Here is an 18,953-nt window from a genome sequence, read left to right as displayed (position 1 = left end):
TGCATTTGTTGGTACCACTCAAAAAGTTTCAATTCAAGCTCATCTTTTGCAACACAAATTCATTTCCTGTTTTTTTATCGCTGCTCCAGTGTCACGCACTTCTTCAAGTTTTTTTTCAGTTTTTCAGTACTGTAATAAGTAGGTAAAGGTATGTTGTATTCCTTTGCATTAAGTTTTTCTCATGGGGTGAAAACAGAACTTTGTAATACATATTAAACGAATTTTGTAATAGATGAATGTTTACATAGAAAAGCCTATCCTTTCAGGGGAATGATATGTGCTTCCTATAAACAAATATTTTGCATAAACTGACTTTGTATTAATGATATTCAACTGTATAATTAAAAATCTTCTGAACACATTAAGAGTTTTACTGTTAAAAAAAAGTTTTTATTTTATTTATTTTTTTCTTTCAGGGAGATAACAGATGTTCTCATTTTAAAAAATTTAAAGTGAAACTCTACCTTATACATCTAACAAACAATAAACATGAACAGCCAGAAGCAGTTGAAAAAAAAAAAAATCCTTGCCTGGCATATAAACATTTCCAAGGTATCAATATTTATCAGTTACTAACAGAAGTTAAAATTGCTATTTGTACTTACTTTAAGACATTAGCAGGCATCATTTGAGACTCTGGTGCAGCTTCAATTAATGACTGCCAAGTATTTGTAGAATTAGGAATTACAAATCCAAATTCAAAGAACCACTCTGGAATGATAAATATAAAGCATAAGATAAATATCAATAGCAGTTATAATGTGATCTGAATCAGTATTTCTGTAAATTTAATTAAAAACCCATAAATTTAATTAAAAAAAAAACCTAATCACACATATGTGTTTTTTGACACATGCCGAAACTCAATATGAAGTAATAACAACATTTGCAAAAGACTGCAAATTTCCATTTCTCCTTTAAAGATGATCAATGCATGAAAAATTATCAGTCTAAGACAAAAATAAAATTACACATAGAAACCATTCTGGAATGACAAATATAAAGCATAAGAAATAAATATCAATAGTAGTTATGTGATCTGAATCAGGAGTTCTCATTAAAAGTTAATTCTGTTAAAAGTCAATGAAAAAATTAAAAAATCAATTAGTCCTCATTTATTAAAAAATCAAATTCAGAAAAGCAATCATTAAATCAGCAGACAGTATGTAGCTACCAATGCTAATTACTACTTTGTTTCAACAAAACATTTACAGAAGAACACATTTTCTTCAACCTGTGTGGTGCAATCCTGCAGGGTTCTGTGATATGCTCCTCGTACCTTTAAAGAGCAGTCTCATCTTTCGTTTCTCCATTAAGAATTCTACTAAAAACCAATAACCATCAAACAAACAAGTGAATTGCTTAAGAAATTACAATATATATATATATATATATATATATATATACAGTATTAGTAAATAAATAAGAGGAGTTAACCTCAATATAGTACGTGGAACACTTCCGTATGATACCCTCCAGAAATTAAAACGGAAAAAACGAAAAAATCGACAACTTACCGGAACATTAAAGTAAAATATAAATAATTAAATAATCAATTTAACACAATTCAAAATCAATTTAAAACAATTAAAATTCAAATTAACGCAATTAAAAGAATCTAACGAAAATATTCAAAACGATTTTCCTTCCTGAAGCTGACAATGCTTTGCGACCGACTGTCGTGATCACAGGAACGAAAATTACCGAATCAGGCTAAACCTGCAACTTAAATAGTGATTATATGTCTTCGCGCATGCGCGTAAAGGTCCACGCATCGGAGATCAAATATGGCCGCCGAATATTAACAGAATTCTCATGTAATTTAATTTCAACGGTTTCTGCAATTAATAGTCGCGTATAATTACGTTGAACATTAAGTATTTTGGCCTCGTTAAATAAAAAAGTATGTTTTTCGTTAATGGCATGAAAGGCTAATTCTGACGCTGCTGAACGAGAAGCACGAACAGAGGCTTCGTGTTGATTAACACGGATATTAAGAGAAAACCGGGTCGAACCCTGGTAAGACGAGTCGCAATCACCGCAAGAAATGTTGTATACTAGATCATTGATTTGTGTTGCGAACGCGGAAAGAACCGAGCGATTGTTCAGTATAGTGTGTAACTTCCGTATGGGCCTAGCTATAATTTTAAATTCGGTATCTTTAAAGAATCTGTTAAGCTGTTTGTGCCACTGTTCAACATATGGGACAGAAATAAAGTATTTTTTGATATTTCTATTGTTGATTGGTGTAGTATTTTGTATCCTATCCTTAGCTTGTACCCTAATTCGATTTATTGTGTTAATGGGATAACCCCTGTTTAAGAATCTGCTAGTTAATATTTGTATTTCTGAGTCCAAAGCAGAATCCGTCGTTGAATATTTATAGGCATTTAGAAATTGATTAAAGATAATCGATCTTTTGTAGGTGAACGGGTGGTAGCTATTATAATGTAGAAGCATACCGGTGTTTGTGGGTTTTCGATAGATGCTAAATTGTATTTTGTTCGAGTCCCGGGTAAGCGTGAAATTTAGAAAGTTTAATGACTTTGTATCCGTATCTTCCCTTTCCAATGTAAATTTGAGTCTAGAATGAATATTATTAAACGAATGTAAAATGTCTTGGATAGTAGTACTATCGGTAATAACTAGAACATCGTCCAAATACCTCCCATAGTATGTGATACGGGGACGAAAAGGTGTCAAATGTATCTGTTCAATCGTTGAGAGATAGATCTCTGATATTAAGCCACTCAGGCTCAAACCCATTGGTAATCCAAAAATTTGTTTGTACACCTTGTCTCGAAAGGTGATGTAGTTAGCTTCAACTAACAGTTTAATTAAGTGAAAAATTTCCTTAATAGGCAGCTTCGTATAATTAATCGGTGTCGAGTTTTTATTTAACATATCCCAAATAATATCTAATGTGTATTCAACGTTTACATTCGTATATAATGAGGTAACATCTAATGAGAATAAATTGTCATTGTCGCCGAGTCTACAGTCTTTCAGATTATTAAATAATGTATCGTAATTCTTAATCCCAAATTGTATAACCTGTCTAAAAGGTTTTATAATGTTATATACATGTGTGGCTAAGGTTGAAAATGCCGAGTTCCTGTAGGAAACAATAGGTCGAATCGGAAATCCAGGCTTGTGTAATTTTACCTGACCGAAAAGTGCAGGAATATTGTATGTTCTGGACTTCAATTCCTTCAACTGAACCATAGTAATGTAGTCGTTTTTACGATATGTGGTTAACGTTTTATTGTATTGATTTACCAAATTGGTAAACAGTGCCTGGTCCACTTCACGATAAGTGGAGGTATCAGACACAACTGAATCTAACTTATTAATATAATCATGTTTATCTAGTATTACCACTGTATCTCCTTTATCTGCCCTCTGTATAATAATGTCCTTATTTTCTCGAAGTTCTCGTAAAGCTGAACTTTCATGTGTATTCAATTTAGGAAGTCGCGTTTCTTTTATGTTATTCACTACTTGGTTAACTTGTTGAATAAATACATCTTTTTGTGGAACGCTACGAAGTCCAAATTCAATATCAATTACGCATTGTTTTTTTGGCAGCTTTCGAGGTGGTAAATTATAATTTAATCCTTTGGATAAAAGTGAAATCTGGTCCTGCGATAGTGTACACGAGGAAAGATTTGTAACCTGTTGATATGTCAGTTCGTTGGATACTGGGTGAGGGGGTGTTCGTGAACTAGCCGACATATTATTACAGCTCTGATTCATACTATATATATATACAGTATATATGTACAGGCAACCCCCGTATAACATGGTACTTCTACTTTTAGTTTTATACCACCCAAAGATTTATCCTCTTGATTTAGCAAACCCTGATTACTGTCATTAATCACTACACACCTTTTTATCATTAACAGACTTAGACATCACACTTGAAATATCGGGCGCCTCCGTAGCCAGGTGGGAAGGAGCAGCAGTGCATAGCACACGCTTCTTGATTAGACCGGGGTTCTAGCCTGTCACCACCAAATACAGAGGATGCGGAAAGGTCACGGAATGACCAGCGCATATCCCGGAGCAATATGGCCTTAGTTGCTAATGCTCCTAAAAATCAAATAACAAACAAGCCTTTGCTAGCAAAAAAACTTATCCCGCCAGTGCTATCACCAGTTTCGCTAAAGTGTTGATAAAGGAGTTTTGCCTTTTCACGAATGATGAGTGAACTTAACGGAATTTTATTTTGAGTTCGGTCTTCTATCCACAGATTTAAAGCCTTTTCCATTTTTTCTAATTTAACATCACGAGTTACAGAGCAAATTTTTGAAGCAATTAGTGCGTTTTTACGGACACTACGGCAGATTTTTTCTTCCGATTTTTTGATTAATCGTACCGTTGACTCATTCATTTTATAATGTTTTGCCACTGAGACACTTTCACCATTAGAAATTTTATCTAATAACTCAATTTTATTCGCTAATGTCATCACCTTCTTTGATATTTTGACATTTCTCTTGTTATTCGTAGCCATATTTTTGTAGGGGTTAGATTAGGGGTTACTTGTCCACAATAAAGTCACTTTCTTCCGTTCACACACTCGAAAAAGTCTGTTTTACACTGCAAAACGGTAGATTTATCATTTTTGTAAGCATATCAATTTATAAATTGTCAATTTATCAATTTATATCAATTTATAAGCGTATAAATTAAAAGCAAACGACGAAACCTTCCATGACAAGCGCATAACACATACTGAACAAGGATTAGTGAGAAACATCCACGCTCCCCCACCCACTGAGCGCTGTTTTGACCGGGAAAGATAATTTTAGCCATGCCCATGTTCTTTTATGGCGGAAAATATTCACGGCGCTTTAAAATTCACATTTTTTTAGGTTTCATTTTATATTAAATCGGCGATCGTGAATACGTGAAACCGCGAATACAGATACCACGAATAGCGGGGGTTTACTGTATTTGCTTATAGCCTCAGGTTTTTTTTTTTTTACGAAAACCCCAAACACGACAGGTATTAGAACCTATAGTACTTAGTACTATGCTTGGGTTGGAGATTGAGAAGATGAAAGAAGATATTTGTTGACATTGTTGTTGTTATTTTGATTTTTTTAGGAGCATTAGAAACTAAGGCACATTGCTCCGGGATTATGCGGTGGTCATTCCCTGACTTTTCCGCATCCTCCGTATTTGGTGGTGACGGGCTCGAACCCCAGTCTAATCAAGAAGCGTGTGCTACGCACTGCTGCTCCTTCCCACCTGGCTACGGAGGCGCCATTTTGTTGACATTAAACTTGAACTTCTGTAGACTGTAATTTTCAGGAAATACATATGAAGGAAGGTTGTTCCAGAAAACGGCAGTTTAATGAATAAACGAGGAAGAAGAAAAGTTGGTTCTGTGAGTTTGAAGTTGGACAGTAAATGGATGTTGGCCGGTGGCAGCAAGTGTTTGGATTGTTTTGAAAGAGAGAGCGGGAATTATAGAAGCCAATTCAGAAGAACAGTGCCCATGGAAGTATCTATAGAAAAGGCATGCAGTAGAAACAGTACATCTATGAGACAGTGAGTGGAGAGACTCTGTTAGAGATGAATCATTAATTAACCTAACTGCCCTCTTCTGAATGGAATCTAGGAGAGTTCCCCAGATGTGGGAACAATATTCCATGGTAGGGCAGATATGCGATTTGCACAGAGTGAACGGTTGTTTGGAAGAAAAGTAACGCCGACAGCAAAAGAGAAAACCAAGTTTTTTTAGATGCAGAGGAAGCAATATTTGTAATGTGCTTGTGCCAAGAGAAATTAGAAGTCAGGGTAATTCCTAAAAATAAAAATAAATAAAGTGCAGCCATTATCAACCCACTGCAGGGTGGAAGCCTCCTCAACAATTCATGCTGAGGGAAATGGACCATAATCTGCCACGCTGGTCCAGTTCGGGTTGGCAGATCGACCGTATTCAGCAGTCAGGGGCTTGAACCCCGGTCTACTCAAAGAGTGTGTGCTACTGCACTCCTAAAAGAGATATATAATTTTTCCTAGAAATCAGAGTGTCACCAAAGATAAGCATAGGAGCAGAAGAATCCATTTTGCAAGATATAAGACAAGACTGAGTTTTAGCCGGATTGAAATCAACTAAGTTGTCTTTGCCCCACTGAAGAATTACCTGGAAATCGGCATTTAAGGAATTGGTAGCAGATATTCGAGAAGTTGTAGCTGATTGAGCAGGGCAAGGTTTCTCAAAATGGAAAGTGAAATGCATCAGCAAAACTATGAACAGGATTTCCAGTCAATGGAAGGTCATTAATATATAAGAGATAAAGAGTGGGGGAAAGAACTGAACCTTGGGGAAAACCAGCATTAGTGGAGAAGTTAGAAGACAGAGAGCCTTCTACCCTCAGTGAACGATCAGAGAGAAAACTGGATAACCAATTACAACAAACAGTTGGCAAACCATAAGATGGAAGCTTGTTTAGAAGACCTTTATACCAAACACAATCAAAAGCCTTTGGGATGTCAAGAGCAACTGCTTGTGTTTCACCGAACTTTTCCATTGAATTTGTCCATAAATGGGTAAACATAAGCCAGAATATCACCAGTGAACCGACACTGACGGAATCCACATTGGCGATCGTTGATTACATGGAAAGTTTCTAGGTAGTTTAAGAATTGGCGGTTAATTGATTTCTCCATTACTTTAGAAAGAGTAGAAGTAATTGCAATGGGACAATAATTGGATGGGAGTAATTTGTCACCCTTTTTAGGAACTGGCTGGATATGAGCAAATTTCCAAGCAGAAGGAAAAACACCTCTGGAATAAGAAAGTGAAAAAAGGCGGCAAGAAAAGGAAGAAGTTAAAGAACACAGGTTTTGAGAACAAGTGGAGAAATACCATCAGGACCTAGGGCTTTCTTAGCATCAAGATTCGTCAAAATCCTTCTGACATCCTTTTGACGGAAGACCACAGGAGGCATTGAATGGAGCGTGTTGGGAATGGTGGGAGGTGTTTTACCAAGATCATTAAACCACGAGTTGGAAGAAAAATGGGATGCTAGCAGGTTAGCTTTATCCTTGGCTTAAGTGACAACAGAACCATCTGGTTTTGACAGAGATGGGAGCAGAGATGGGCAAAAGTTGTGGCCAATAGTTTTGGCAAGAGACCATAATGCTCGGCTACCATTATAGCAAGAAGCAAGTTTTCTACTCTTAGCCTATTCGAAATCTAGTGTGGACTGATTAATAACTGCTTTACAATTGTTGCGAGCTTTGGTGTAAACAGAAAATGAAACTGAAGAATTGGAAACAAGCCAATTACGATATGCAACATTCTTCTCTTGAACAGACTTAACACATTTATTGGAAAACCAAGGTTTAGATAAAGGACAAGATTTTAAAGTGGAGTGTAGAATAAAGGATTCCATTCCTACAAGAATAATTTCACTGACACGATCTGAGCAAAATTTGACATCAGAAGTTTTGAAACAGGTTAATTGTTTTCACTCTCCCATTACTGTTTTCTTCAGAACACAAAACCTGATATTTGCTCAGGCTGCTGTACTCCGTGGGAAGCAATGTATGTAATATCAAATTGAGTGTTATGAAGCATGCCAAATTTGAATTAAATTTTGAAAAAATATATATATAAACAGAAGTGAATAATAGTATTCTAATATATACAATTTTTTAATTTTTTAAAAATATTTGTACATACAATAAGCAGTAATACAGGGTGTTTCAAAAATGATGGTCAGTAATTTAAAGGTGAAAAGTACAAATGAAAATAGGCGAAAAAGTCCCACTGAACATTGGGCCGCAAATGAACCATTTTTGAGATAATGCACATTTTCTATTAAGATTCGCCACTGACTATGGGAGCACTAGTTTAGCAAAAAGTTGTGAATCCTTTGCTAAGGGTGGTTTTATTAAATGTAATGGGTTCTGGTCCACCTTCTACTGCAGTGGTGTCTAAACATTTCCCATGCAGGGGCCATATTCAAAATAATTCAAAGTTAGATTTCTTTAGTGTGTTACATTTTCCATATCTTGTTGCATGTAAAATCGAAAATATTCGAAAATTTTATTAAGTACAATACACAATTAACATTTACTGAACAAAACATTTAATGAGATTTTTTTGATAATTAACAAAATTTAAAATGCTGTTTTAGTTCACTTTCCAGGCGGGCCATATGTTGGACACCTTCGTGAATCAACTGTAAGCACCCCGTTCGAGAATTAGGAGAGGGTGATTTCTTTTACACCGACAAATAATCATCTGTTGTTTCACGGAGGTGCATTATCCACATTTTTCCGTAAATTTTCCCTATCTCTGTTTATATGGTCACAGTACCTGAATATCCGGATGACACCGACATTTTCGACAGTTTCAAAAAAAAATAAATAAAATTCAAATTTAACAACTAATGACAATACTGATGACGAGAGATGGAAAAAGAGGACAACGAAGGTATTAAACCTTGAATTTTTTTTTTTTTTTTTTTTTTGATTTGGTAGTTGTTGGCGCATCGGCTTCTGTGGCCATATTGCACCTTCCAAGGTTTTTGCAGTACTTTGATCCAAGCCCGAGGCGGGAATCGAACCCGCAACCTTTGGGTTGCCGGGCAGGTACTTTACCCACTCGGCTAGCCCAGTCGGCTAACCTTGAATTGTTGGCATTTGGTGAAAACGAAGTTAGAAAATTTTCGATTGGGTTACAGTTAAATGCAATTCGTGGATTTTGGGGGTACCTAATTGAAAATATGGTTTCGGAAGAATTTGATGGACGCTCTGAGTACGATATCAATTTCATCGAGCGAAAGTGAATGAGGATTTTCACAAATGAATCTGATTGTCAGCCCAACCAGAGCTTCGTTGATGACAAAAACAGTTTCTTCACTACTGTTTCTTAAAACTGTATGCCCACCGCTGACCCGCTTAGATCCAGCAAAATATGTCAATTTGTGGCTGCTTCGGAAACGTCATTCAGCAACCGACACACAAAGAGGAAGAAAAGAAGTTGGCATAGGGTGTCGGATGAAAACTTAATAAAAATTTGGAATATTCTACAAAAACTTTATGAAATTAATTTTACTTATGTTATTTATTTTTACTTATTATTTTTAGGGGCACAGGCTAACGAAGGACCCTTAAAATGTCACTCGGTTGTCTGCCTGTCCGTCCATCTGTCACAGCATTGTATCTCTGGAACCACTCAACCTATTTACTTGAAATTTTGCATGGGTTTGCACATCAAGTGGGCCAACATAATGCCATATTGATTATTGTTGACAAATTTGTCTGAGATGTGGAGGGGGGTTAAAATGTGGAGGGATAAAAATGTTGTCGACAACCTATAGCTACACCATTGGAAAGAGCTCAACGAGTATGTTTAAAATATAATTTTAAAATATTTTTTAAATTAAAAATGGCAGCGCCAGACAGGAAAATGTGAGTAATTTTCATTTCTCCCTCTCTATTTCCGTCGCTAATGGAGCTAAAAATTTAGCTGCATTATTCGATGCTTATCAAGGGGAAACTATTCCGATCGAAATCTATCATTTATTTGTGTTAAAATTTAAAAAAAAAAACAATTTTTTATTGCACTTCGATAGCGCGCTTCTTTGTACTAAGAAACTCTCCTATTGGTGACAAAAAGGTTGCTAAATAGTTAGTTAATAATTCTATAAAGGTCATTTATAAATTTTGTGACCAGAAGTATTTTTCACAATTTTCAAAGCTGGAGTTGTCCCGGCAAGGGGAGATACTCAGAGAGCCAGTGTTGAGGTGGTGGCGGTGGAAAGGTGCCTGTGCGGAGTCTTGCATGGCCCTCACCTGCCAATCGCTTCTGCCCCAAGACTTTAACTGCTTCTCCAGGAAGAAGTCAGAGTCGCTTCTCCCAACCTTGGCATTCACAACAACAACTGGAAAGACTCAAACAGACAACGTTTTCATTATTTCCTAAGTTTTAGGCCAAGCTGGGGTACTAGAAACTTTTTTCAATTACCATAAAGCTCTCTATTTGAGATACTACACTAACGACCATTTGTGTCATCCTGAGTGCCCGGTAGCTGACCGATTTATTTACTTATTTTATTCACATTTTACTTATTTTTCTATATATACTTGAATAATTAATTTATACTTAACAAACTGTGTTAATATACTAAATTTGTTGTTCTTATTCCAAAAACATTACTACGAAAGTAACAATATCACGAAAAAAAATTTTTTTGAGTACTTTTCATATCCTTTTAATTTTCAATTTTTTCTGATAGCAAAGAATGAGTACCGGCACCTATTTTTTTACAAAAAAAGCACTGCCTAGTATACTGGAAGGTGTGAATCGACATAAGCAGAGGTCAAAGTATGGTATCAACGCCAATGCAGAAGAATAGCAATACCTTTCTGATATTATTTAAACATAGGTAAACAATGGTGTATTTACACCAATATTATATAGTTATTATCACGAAAGGGCCTGGTGTACTGGGGTCCATGGTTAAGAAAATACGATATAATCCAGTGAATGTATTTAATAACACAATAAATACAATAAGATACAATAGAAGCTTTTGAGACTGTCGAGTCTCTTTATCAACTAACAGATTGAAATTTGAATACAACTGATATAGTTATGCATGCGGTGAGCTGAGAGTGAAGTCACGTTATTCATTCAAGTTGGTTTCCTATTGTTGTCGAGAAAATACGGTATAATCCAGTGAATGTATTTAATAATAACAATAGGGAACCAGCTTGAATGAATAACATGACTTCACTCTCAGCTCACTGCACGCATAACTATATCAGTTGTATTCAAATTTCAATCTATTAGTTGATAAAGAGACTCGACAGTCTCAAAAGCTCCTACTGTATCTTATTGTATTTATTGTGTTATTAAATACATTCACTGGATTATACCGCATTTTCTTAATTATATAGTTAATTTCAACCCATAATATTTATGCCTTGTGTATTTAGTCTTCTAAACATAAATACCATTTTAATAGTATCTCATATTGTGGGTGAAAGCACCCACAATATGAGATATTATTAAAACTATGCCTTTTACACTACATATGTAGTTCAAATTTATGGGTTAACTATAGTGTATCTACACCAATATTATATAGTTAATTACCAAAATCCATAAGGATTATGCCTTGTGCATTTTGTTTTCAAATACATTATTACCAACACCCTTTGGCATCTCTCATATTGTGATATAACTTCGCAACTGTGATGACTACCCTGGTAGTGCAACATGTCATCACTAATGATGAAGCCCACTAGCTTTGAAATGATTGTCTGGGTGGTGGTATCCGCTGAAAATAAATAACAGTAGTCTTCTCTTCTAGAGAAGCGTTATTTATTTGAAGTAGTGCAATACCAGCTATCTCGTTGTGAAAGCACCCACAATGAGATACTATTAAAACGATGCCTTTTACACTACATACATAGTTCAAATTTATGGGTTAACTATGGTGTATCTACACCGATATTATGCCTTGTGCATTTCGTTTTCAAATAAATACCTAGTATACTGGAAGGTGTGAATCGACATAAGCAGAGGTCAAAGTATGGTATCAATGCCAATGCAGAAGAATAGCAATGGCTTTCTGATATTATTTACTTGGTAGTAAATTACTATGTTTCTGAGAGAATTCATAAATAGAGATGAATTCAATAAACAAATGCAGTCAGCAATCAACATTGACAGTTTTTATTTTTAGCAAAACACATCATTCTCTGGATTTATCTCAGATCAAAAATAGGGCAATGAAGGGTAACATTAATAAATTTAAACCAGTTATGAAGACTAATGTCTGCCACTTTGTTCAAAATTTTCAAGTATGATTAACTATTATAGTTAGAAGTGATGACCCTAATTCATATGCTTCAATCTGCCATTTTTTTAAAATTTTTTTTGATTCATAAGTTATAATCTTAAGCAGAGCTATACAAAAAGGGAGTGGGAGGTGTTCTAAATATAAGAGTACCTGGACTACAACATAACGATTGGGGGAGGGAGGCACACTAATTCTAATTTATGAATGTATACTATATAGCTGTATTTGTATGGTCATGACTACAAAAGAACATCTTTAATACATAGTTAAATATTTCTATAACAAAATGCAAGAAAACAAAACTCAGATTTTGTAACAAATATGCTTTTCAGCTGCTGAAATTTTAAAATTAATTAGCTACAAAACAAGAATCTAGGCTTTAATAAATTATTAACAAATATCTTCTCTACCATTGAGCAGCCCATAACTCTGCCTCGGTCATTCTAAGAATAAACTGGAACTTATTTATGGTTTATTTATTTATCATATTTATTAATTAAGAGTATGAAATTTTTTAAATTTTTTTACACTTAATATAATAAAGGCCATATACCTTCTATACAACGTCCTTTGAAGAGTACTCTTTGTTCTAATCTGAATTTTGCAAGTGGCTCAATAGAAGAAAAATTTATCTCCCGAGAAACAGCTCGACATTTCAGAATCTTCTTTGGAACACGTGCTATAAACAATAAACAAATAATTATAAACTGACCGAAATATACATGTAAAATTTATATTTGAAAATGAAACATTAAATTACAACTGGTAACTTTAAATTTAATCACGAGGCAAAGCTTGTATGAACGCTTAAATGTTTGAGCTTAAAAAAATGTGATTATTAAGAAATTAAGTGATTATGAAAGGGGTTTGCTGTAGTCTGGGAATAACAAGTGTAGACAATGTGAAATTGGGCCCATATGCTACCACAAAAAATGCAAAGCCCACTGTTAAGAAGACATCTAAGACAACTCATCGGGGTCTATCAGTATCCCTATAAAAGTATCCCTATGTAGAGGGCTCTGGAGCGAGTTCTAAGGTTTGTACTGAAGAGAAATTTGGACAACAGGTACAATAAAGAATGCACTCGCCATTTACTGGGAAAAAAAAATTAGTTAAAATTTGTCACTATATGGTGCTGTGGCAATACAAATCACTTGAACAGTGCTACAATAGTTCAATGTGGCCTCCATTTTGGTCAACAACGGTTTCCATTTGAAGAACAGCATTTTCTACAGCAGAACATAACATGTCAACTCGAATGGTCAGCACATGACGTCTAATGCTGTCCTTCAGATCTGCCAGAGTTTGATATCCTTCCCAATACACCTGGTTCTTCAAAACCCCACAACCAGAAGTCACATGGGGTGGTCAAGATGTCTGGAAACAATGGCTGATGATCCGTTCATCCGTAAAGTGTTGCCTTAGCAATCTTTGGACACAATGGTGGATGGCGCACCATCTTGCATGAATATGGTATCCTGAAGGCACCCACATTGATGCAACTCTGGTACTGCAAAATTTGCCATTTCATAATATCGCTGTCCAGTGACGGAACAGGTGTGAGGTCCAGTCGGTGTTACCTATTCAAAAAAATTTGGCCCAATCATGAATGTGGCTGTAAATCCACACCACACTGTCACTTTTGGAGAATGCAACGGGACTTCTTGGATGACTCGAGGGTTTTCTGTTGCCCAAATGCGACATATTCACTTTCCATTTAAGCAGAAGTGGGCTTCATCACTCCAAAGGATGTTCCATGGACAAGTGATATCCACTGTCATTCGTGCCAGAAACTGAAGTGCGTATGTGAAACGAATATCTGCATCACCATGCTTTGGCTGCTGTAGCATATGCATCTTGTAAGGACAGTACCACAACACTTGACACATTACTAGCTTTGCAGTGGAATACCACATGTCCACTTCACGAGAAACAGCTGGCACACTTGTGCTACCACATAGACTGACTCGATAAATCCATGACAGCCATAGCCATAGCATCAACATGAGAGGAGTCTACTCATTTTCGACCTCTACCTGGTTGAACACCAAGATATCCTGTTGCTTCAAATTTCGCAATTTTTGCGGACGGCACAGACAGTCTTAGGTCCATGTAGGCCTTCTGATGCCAGAATTGTCTGATAGCCGCAGCTGCATTGTTGCTGTTCTGATAGTACAGCTTCACTAATAGCACCTTTTCCTGCAGCGTTGTTGGCATTGCTGCTGTAGTGCAGGCAAACATCTACTGTATGATTTAGAAGAGACTGCTTTGCTTTTATACAGTACAGTAGAGCTGAGTAGTGGCACTGTGCCAATAACTTACGATTATGCAAATAACTTACGTTATTTGCATAATTGTAAATAAGATAGTTACGTGACATACAGTGGCAAATTTTGTAACTAATTTTTTTTTCCCAATAAATGGCGAGCGCATTCTTTATTGTACCTGTTGTCCAAATTTCTCTTCAATACGAGCCTTAGAACTCTATCCAGAGCACGCTACATAGGGACACTTTAATTTTAATAACCCTGTATATGGGAACTTTGCCAGTAAAGACAAAGCAGTAATTATTCCATCATACAGAGAAATAGATCACATCTTGAAAATCGTGTACAGGCTTAGAGATTCTATTTTAGGAAAGACATGGGCCTGCTGAAGTGGGTACAGAGAAGAGCAGCAAGATTAGTTAAAGGCACAATGGGGGTATTCTTATCAAGTGAGACGAGATCTAAAAGTTAAAGTGTCTGGAAAATAGGCATCTAAAATAGGCAGCAGGGTGATCCAACTGAAGTGTTTACAGGCTGACTAAACTAAATGCTGAAGGCATAAATTTAAATTGTTAATAAGTTTATTTATTCCATTAACTGTTAAACAAGGAAGTAACAACAAATATGGAGGGAGAGAACATTGGGATAGAGCTTTACTAGAGTGTTCCCAGAGACAAATGAAAATGATACCATTTTATATGCCAACAAGTTATGTCTGTATGTTATCATATACATACACTGTGCTGCCACTTTATTAGGTACACCTACCTAGTAGTGTGTTGAGCCTCCTGTAGCCTTCAAAACAGCATGAAATCGTTTAGGCATGGATTGAACAAGATGCTGAAAATGTTGTGCAGGAATGGAGTATCATGCAGACATGAGTGTATCACGCAGTTCTTTGATATTCGACAGAGGTGTAGGCTTGCAGCGAACAGCCCTTAACAGCTCATCCCAAAGATGTTCAATAGGATTGAGATCCATGGACTGAGGGGACCACTGCAGCAAAGAAAAGTAATTGTCATGTTCCTGGAACCATTCCATAGTGATTCAGGCTTTGTGCACCGGAGCATTATCCTGCAGTAAGTAACCATTTGACTGAGGATAAACTGTCAACATGAACGGATGCACTTGGTCAGCAATGATGTTTAGGTACGATGTGGCATTCAGACATGAATCTATGGATATCTATGGACCCAAGTGTGCCAAGAAAACATTCCCTATACCATAATGCTGCCCCCAACACACAGAACAGTATTAGCATTAGCAGAGCCATAAGATGCAAGAAAGCAAGCTTATGCAGCATCAGCCAAAAAAAAAACTTCCACTTCACCCCTCCGTTCATTCAAAATACCTGTCCAGCTGAGCCTTATATTTATTTAGGCTATCAACTTCCACAAAAAGGGGTGGAAGTCTGTTCTACCAACCAACTACCCGCTGGCTAAAGGCAAATTTCCACACATCTATACTACATCTGTCTTTCCTCAATTTGAATTTATGCCCTCTCAGGTGATTATTCTGAGCAAGCGGAAGAATCTCATCAACATTGAGCATGCTCAACCCATTCAAGGCTTTATACACCTCTATCAGATCACCTCGCTGGTGCCTAGTCTCCAGACACTGTAATTTGCAAAACATAAGCCGTTCTTCGTAAGAGCAACCCTTTGTTCCATTCACTAATCTTGTTGCCCTTCTCTGTACTCGTTCCAGCAGCTCTACATCCTTCTTGAAATGAGGCCTCCAGACCTGCATACAGTACTCAAGGTGTGGCCTAACCATTGCCTTATACAAGGGAATAATCACCTCCTTATCCCTGCTAGAAAAATTCCTGTATATCATTGACAAGACACCATGAGCTACTCTTGCAGCCCGTCTGCAATACTCAGAGTACTTCATATCTGCCTGCACAATTACCCCCAGGTCCTTTTCATTCTCTACCACTGTCAGTGTAGTACCACAGAGTTGATACCTTGCTCTGGGGTTGCTGTTTCCCATATGTAGTACTTTACATTTGTCAATGTTAAAATTCATTTGCCACCTCTCAGCCAATCTGCTCAACCTTTCCAGATCCTGTTGCAGCAGCATAGCATCAGTAGTGTCCTTAACAACCCTGCCAACCTTTGTTTTGTCTGCAAACTTGGACATTAAGCTTGATGTACCATCATCAATATTATTTATAAATACAGAAAACAATCATGGACCCAACACTGAACCCTGAGGGACTCCACTAATAACATTAGTCCACGATGAGCAGTGTCCACTGATTACCACTCTCTGTCTTCTCCCCCTCAACCACTCCTTTATCCATAGCAGCAATTTGCCTCCAATGCCACACTGCTCCAATTTGTGCAGCAGTCTTCCATGTGCAACAGTATCAAAAGCCTTTCTAAGTTCCAAGTATATAATATCAAAGTTATTCCCTGCATCCAGTTCTTTTGTGACTGCATCATAGTATCCAATCAAATTGGTCAGGCAAGACTTCCCCTTAACAAAACCATGCTGTGTCTGAGCTATAACTGAAGTCTTGTCTAGATAATACTGCAGTGCTTCTTTAACCAGTGCCTCCATTAAGTTTCCTGGAACAGAAGTTAAACTCACAGGTCTATAATTGCTTGTGTCAGCCTTTGATCCTCCTTTGTGAATTGGGATCATATTTGCACATCTCCTGTCTATGGGTACTTCCCCCAAGTCCAAGGAAGCTCTCATAATTATTGCTAACGGTTTGCTTACTTCCTTTGCTGCCTCCTTTAATATAACTGGATAGATCCCATCCACCCCAGGTGCCTTTCTTGTGTTTATCTTCAACAATTTCTCCGCCACTTTACTCTCAGTTATTATAAGATTATCTAGCTTACTGCCAGAGATGAATACACCTCTGGCATTCCCCTTGCAGGATAACTCCTCATGTGTGAATGTCGATGCAAAATATTCATTTAGTTTGTTAGCTACCTGAGCAGGATCATCAACAGTTGAACCATTGATATCAAGTGGACCAATCTGATTCATCCCCTTCCTTCTAGAGTTTACATAAGTAAAGAACTCTTTGCTGTTTTTCTTCGCATCCCTTGCCAAAGATTTCTCGTAATCTGCCTTCACCTGCCTAACCTCCTTTGTAACTTGGTTACAGATCAACTTGTATCTATCATAGGCTTCTGTGTCACGTGTTAATTTATATGTATCCCATGCATTTTTCTTCTCTGTCATATGTCTCTTAGTTCATCTGACATCCATTTATGCCTAAACCCTGAACAATATTTCTTAGTTGGTATGTAAAGCCTAGTAGCTTCCAAGATAAGTTCTTTGAATGCTTCCCAATTTGAATTTGCTGTTGGGAACATCATCAGTTGGTCCCACTGTATAGAATTTAAATACTGTCTCAGACCATCGTGGTTGCCTTTACGAAAGCAATAACCCTTTCCTTTACCCCTGATGGTAGTTACCTCTTTGAGTAAATCCCACTTCAGCACACTGTGATCACTGCCACCTAGTGGTTAATTTATCTGCAGATTCTTAATGCATGAAGAATCACTACTGATAATCAAATCAAGAGTATTACTCCCTCTAGTCGACTCCCGAACATGCTGATGTAGAAAACAATCATCCAATAAATCCACAAAAGCCTTGCTAGTGTGTGAGTGACCAACCCACAAATTTCAGTCAATATCTGAGAAATTAAAATCCCCCATTATAAGAGACTCTCTCATTTACCTGCCCACTATATTTCCCTGTACATTTCCTTATTTTACTCATCAGATTCATTAGGCCTATAGCACACTCCAACCCTAAATTTTCTCTCCCAATGCTTATGTCACACCAAACTGACTCGACACTGTACTGTACAGCGATGTCGACTGGCTTCACTTCCTTGGATTTTGTGTGTTTCTTAACTAATAGCATAACCCCTCCTCCCTTCTTATCCTGTCTATCCATTCTGTAAATGTTGTACTCCCCAAATTCCAGTTCTGCATTCCTTATATTTGTGTGACACCACGTCTCTGATATCCCAACAATATCCGCCTTTGATGCTTTGAGCAATACGTCAAATTCATCAAATTTATTTACTAAACTCCTAGCATTGGTGTACACGCAAGTATACCTGCACCTGTTTATATTCTTAGCTACCCTAACAGAACCCATGTGTTTACTTGTACCGCAATGACTCCCAGCAGTCTCTGAAATAGCCCGCATCTTGTTTTTCAGGCTTCTGCTCATTCCAATAGAAGCAGTGCAAGAATCACTTTCACCTTTTTTTTTTTTTTTTTTTATGAGAACCCCAAACACGAGAGGTATTAGAACCTATAGTACTTGGTACCGTGCTTGGGTTGGAGGTTGAGAAGACGAAAGAACATATTTGTTGACATTGGACTTGAACTTCTGTAGATTGTAATTTTCAGGAAATACGTATGAAGGAAGGTTGTTCCAGAAAACGACAGTTGAATGAATAAATGAGGAAGATGAAAAGTTGGTTCTGTGGGTTTGAAGTTGGACAGTAAATGGATGTTGGCTGGTGGTGGTGGCACGTGTTCGGACTGTTTTGAAAGAGAGAGCGGGAATTATAGAAGCCAATTCAGAAGAACAGTGCCCATGGAAGTATCTGTAGAAGAGGCATGCAGCAGAAACAGTACGTCTATGAGAAAGCGAGTGGAGAGACTCTGTTAGAGATGAATCATTAATTAACCTAACTGCCCTCTTCTGAATGGAATCAAGAAGCCTGAGAGAGGTTTTGGGGGCACCACCCCAGATGTGGGAACAATATTCCATGGCAGGGCGGATTTGCGATTTATACAGAGTGAGCAGCTGTTTGGAAGAAAATTAACGCTGAGAGCGATAGAGAAAACCAAGTTTTTTA

General features: G+C 37.0%; 1 protein-coding gene across 1 annotated transcript in view; it reads right to left on the bottom strand.

Moving 5' to 3' along the window:
- PrBP (Prenyl-binding protein) overlaps nt 1-18,953 on the bottom strand; it is a 102,647-nt gene that overhangs the window by 11,041 nt on the left and 72,653 nt on the right. The window contains exons 4-5 of the mRNA XM_090373149.1: nt 12,394-12,519; nt 606-711 (exon numbers count right to left, since the gene is read on the bottom strand). Of these exons, the coding sequence (XP_090229275.1) occupies nt 606-711; nt 12,394-12,519 (232 nt within the window). The remainder of the gene's footprint in view (nt 1-605; nt 712-12,393; nt 12,520-18,953) is intronic.

The sequence above is a fragment of the Mastigoproctus giganteus genome, chromosome 5, assembly GCF_048544385.1.
Source record: "Mastigoproctus giganteus isolate SK-2022 chromosome 5, ASM4854438v1, whole genome shotgun sequence".
NCBI classification, from domain to species: Eukaryota; Metazoa; Arthropoda; class Arachnida; order Uropygi; family Thelyphonidae; genus Mastigoproctus; species Mastigoproctus giganteus.
The sequence above is the reverse complement of the archived record's forward strand: the minus strand, read 5'-3'. Positions and strand labels throughout refer to the sequence as shown.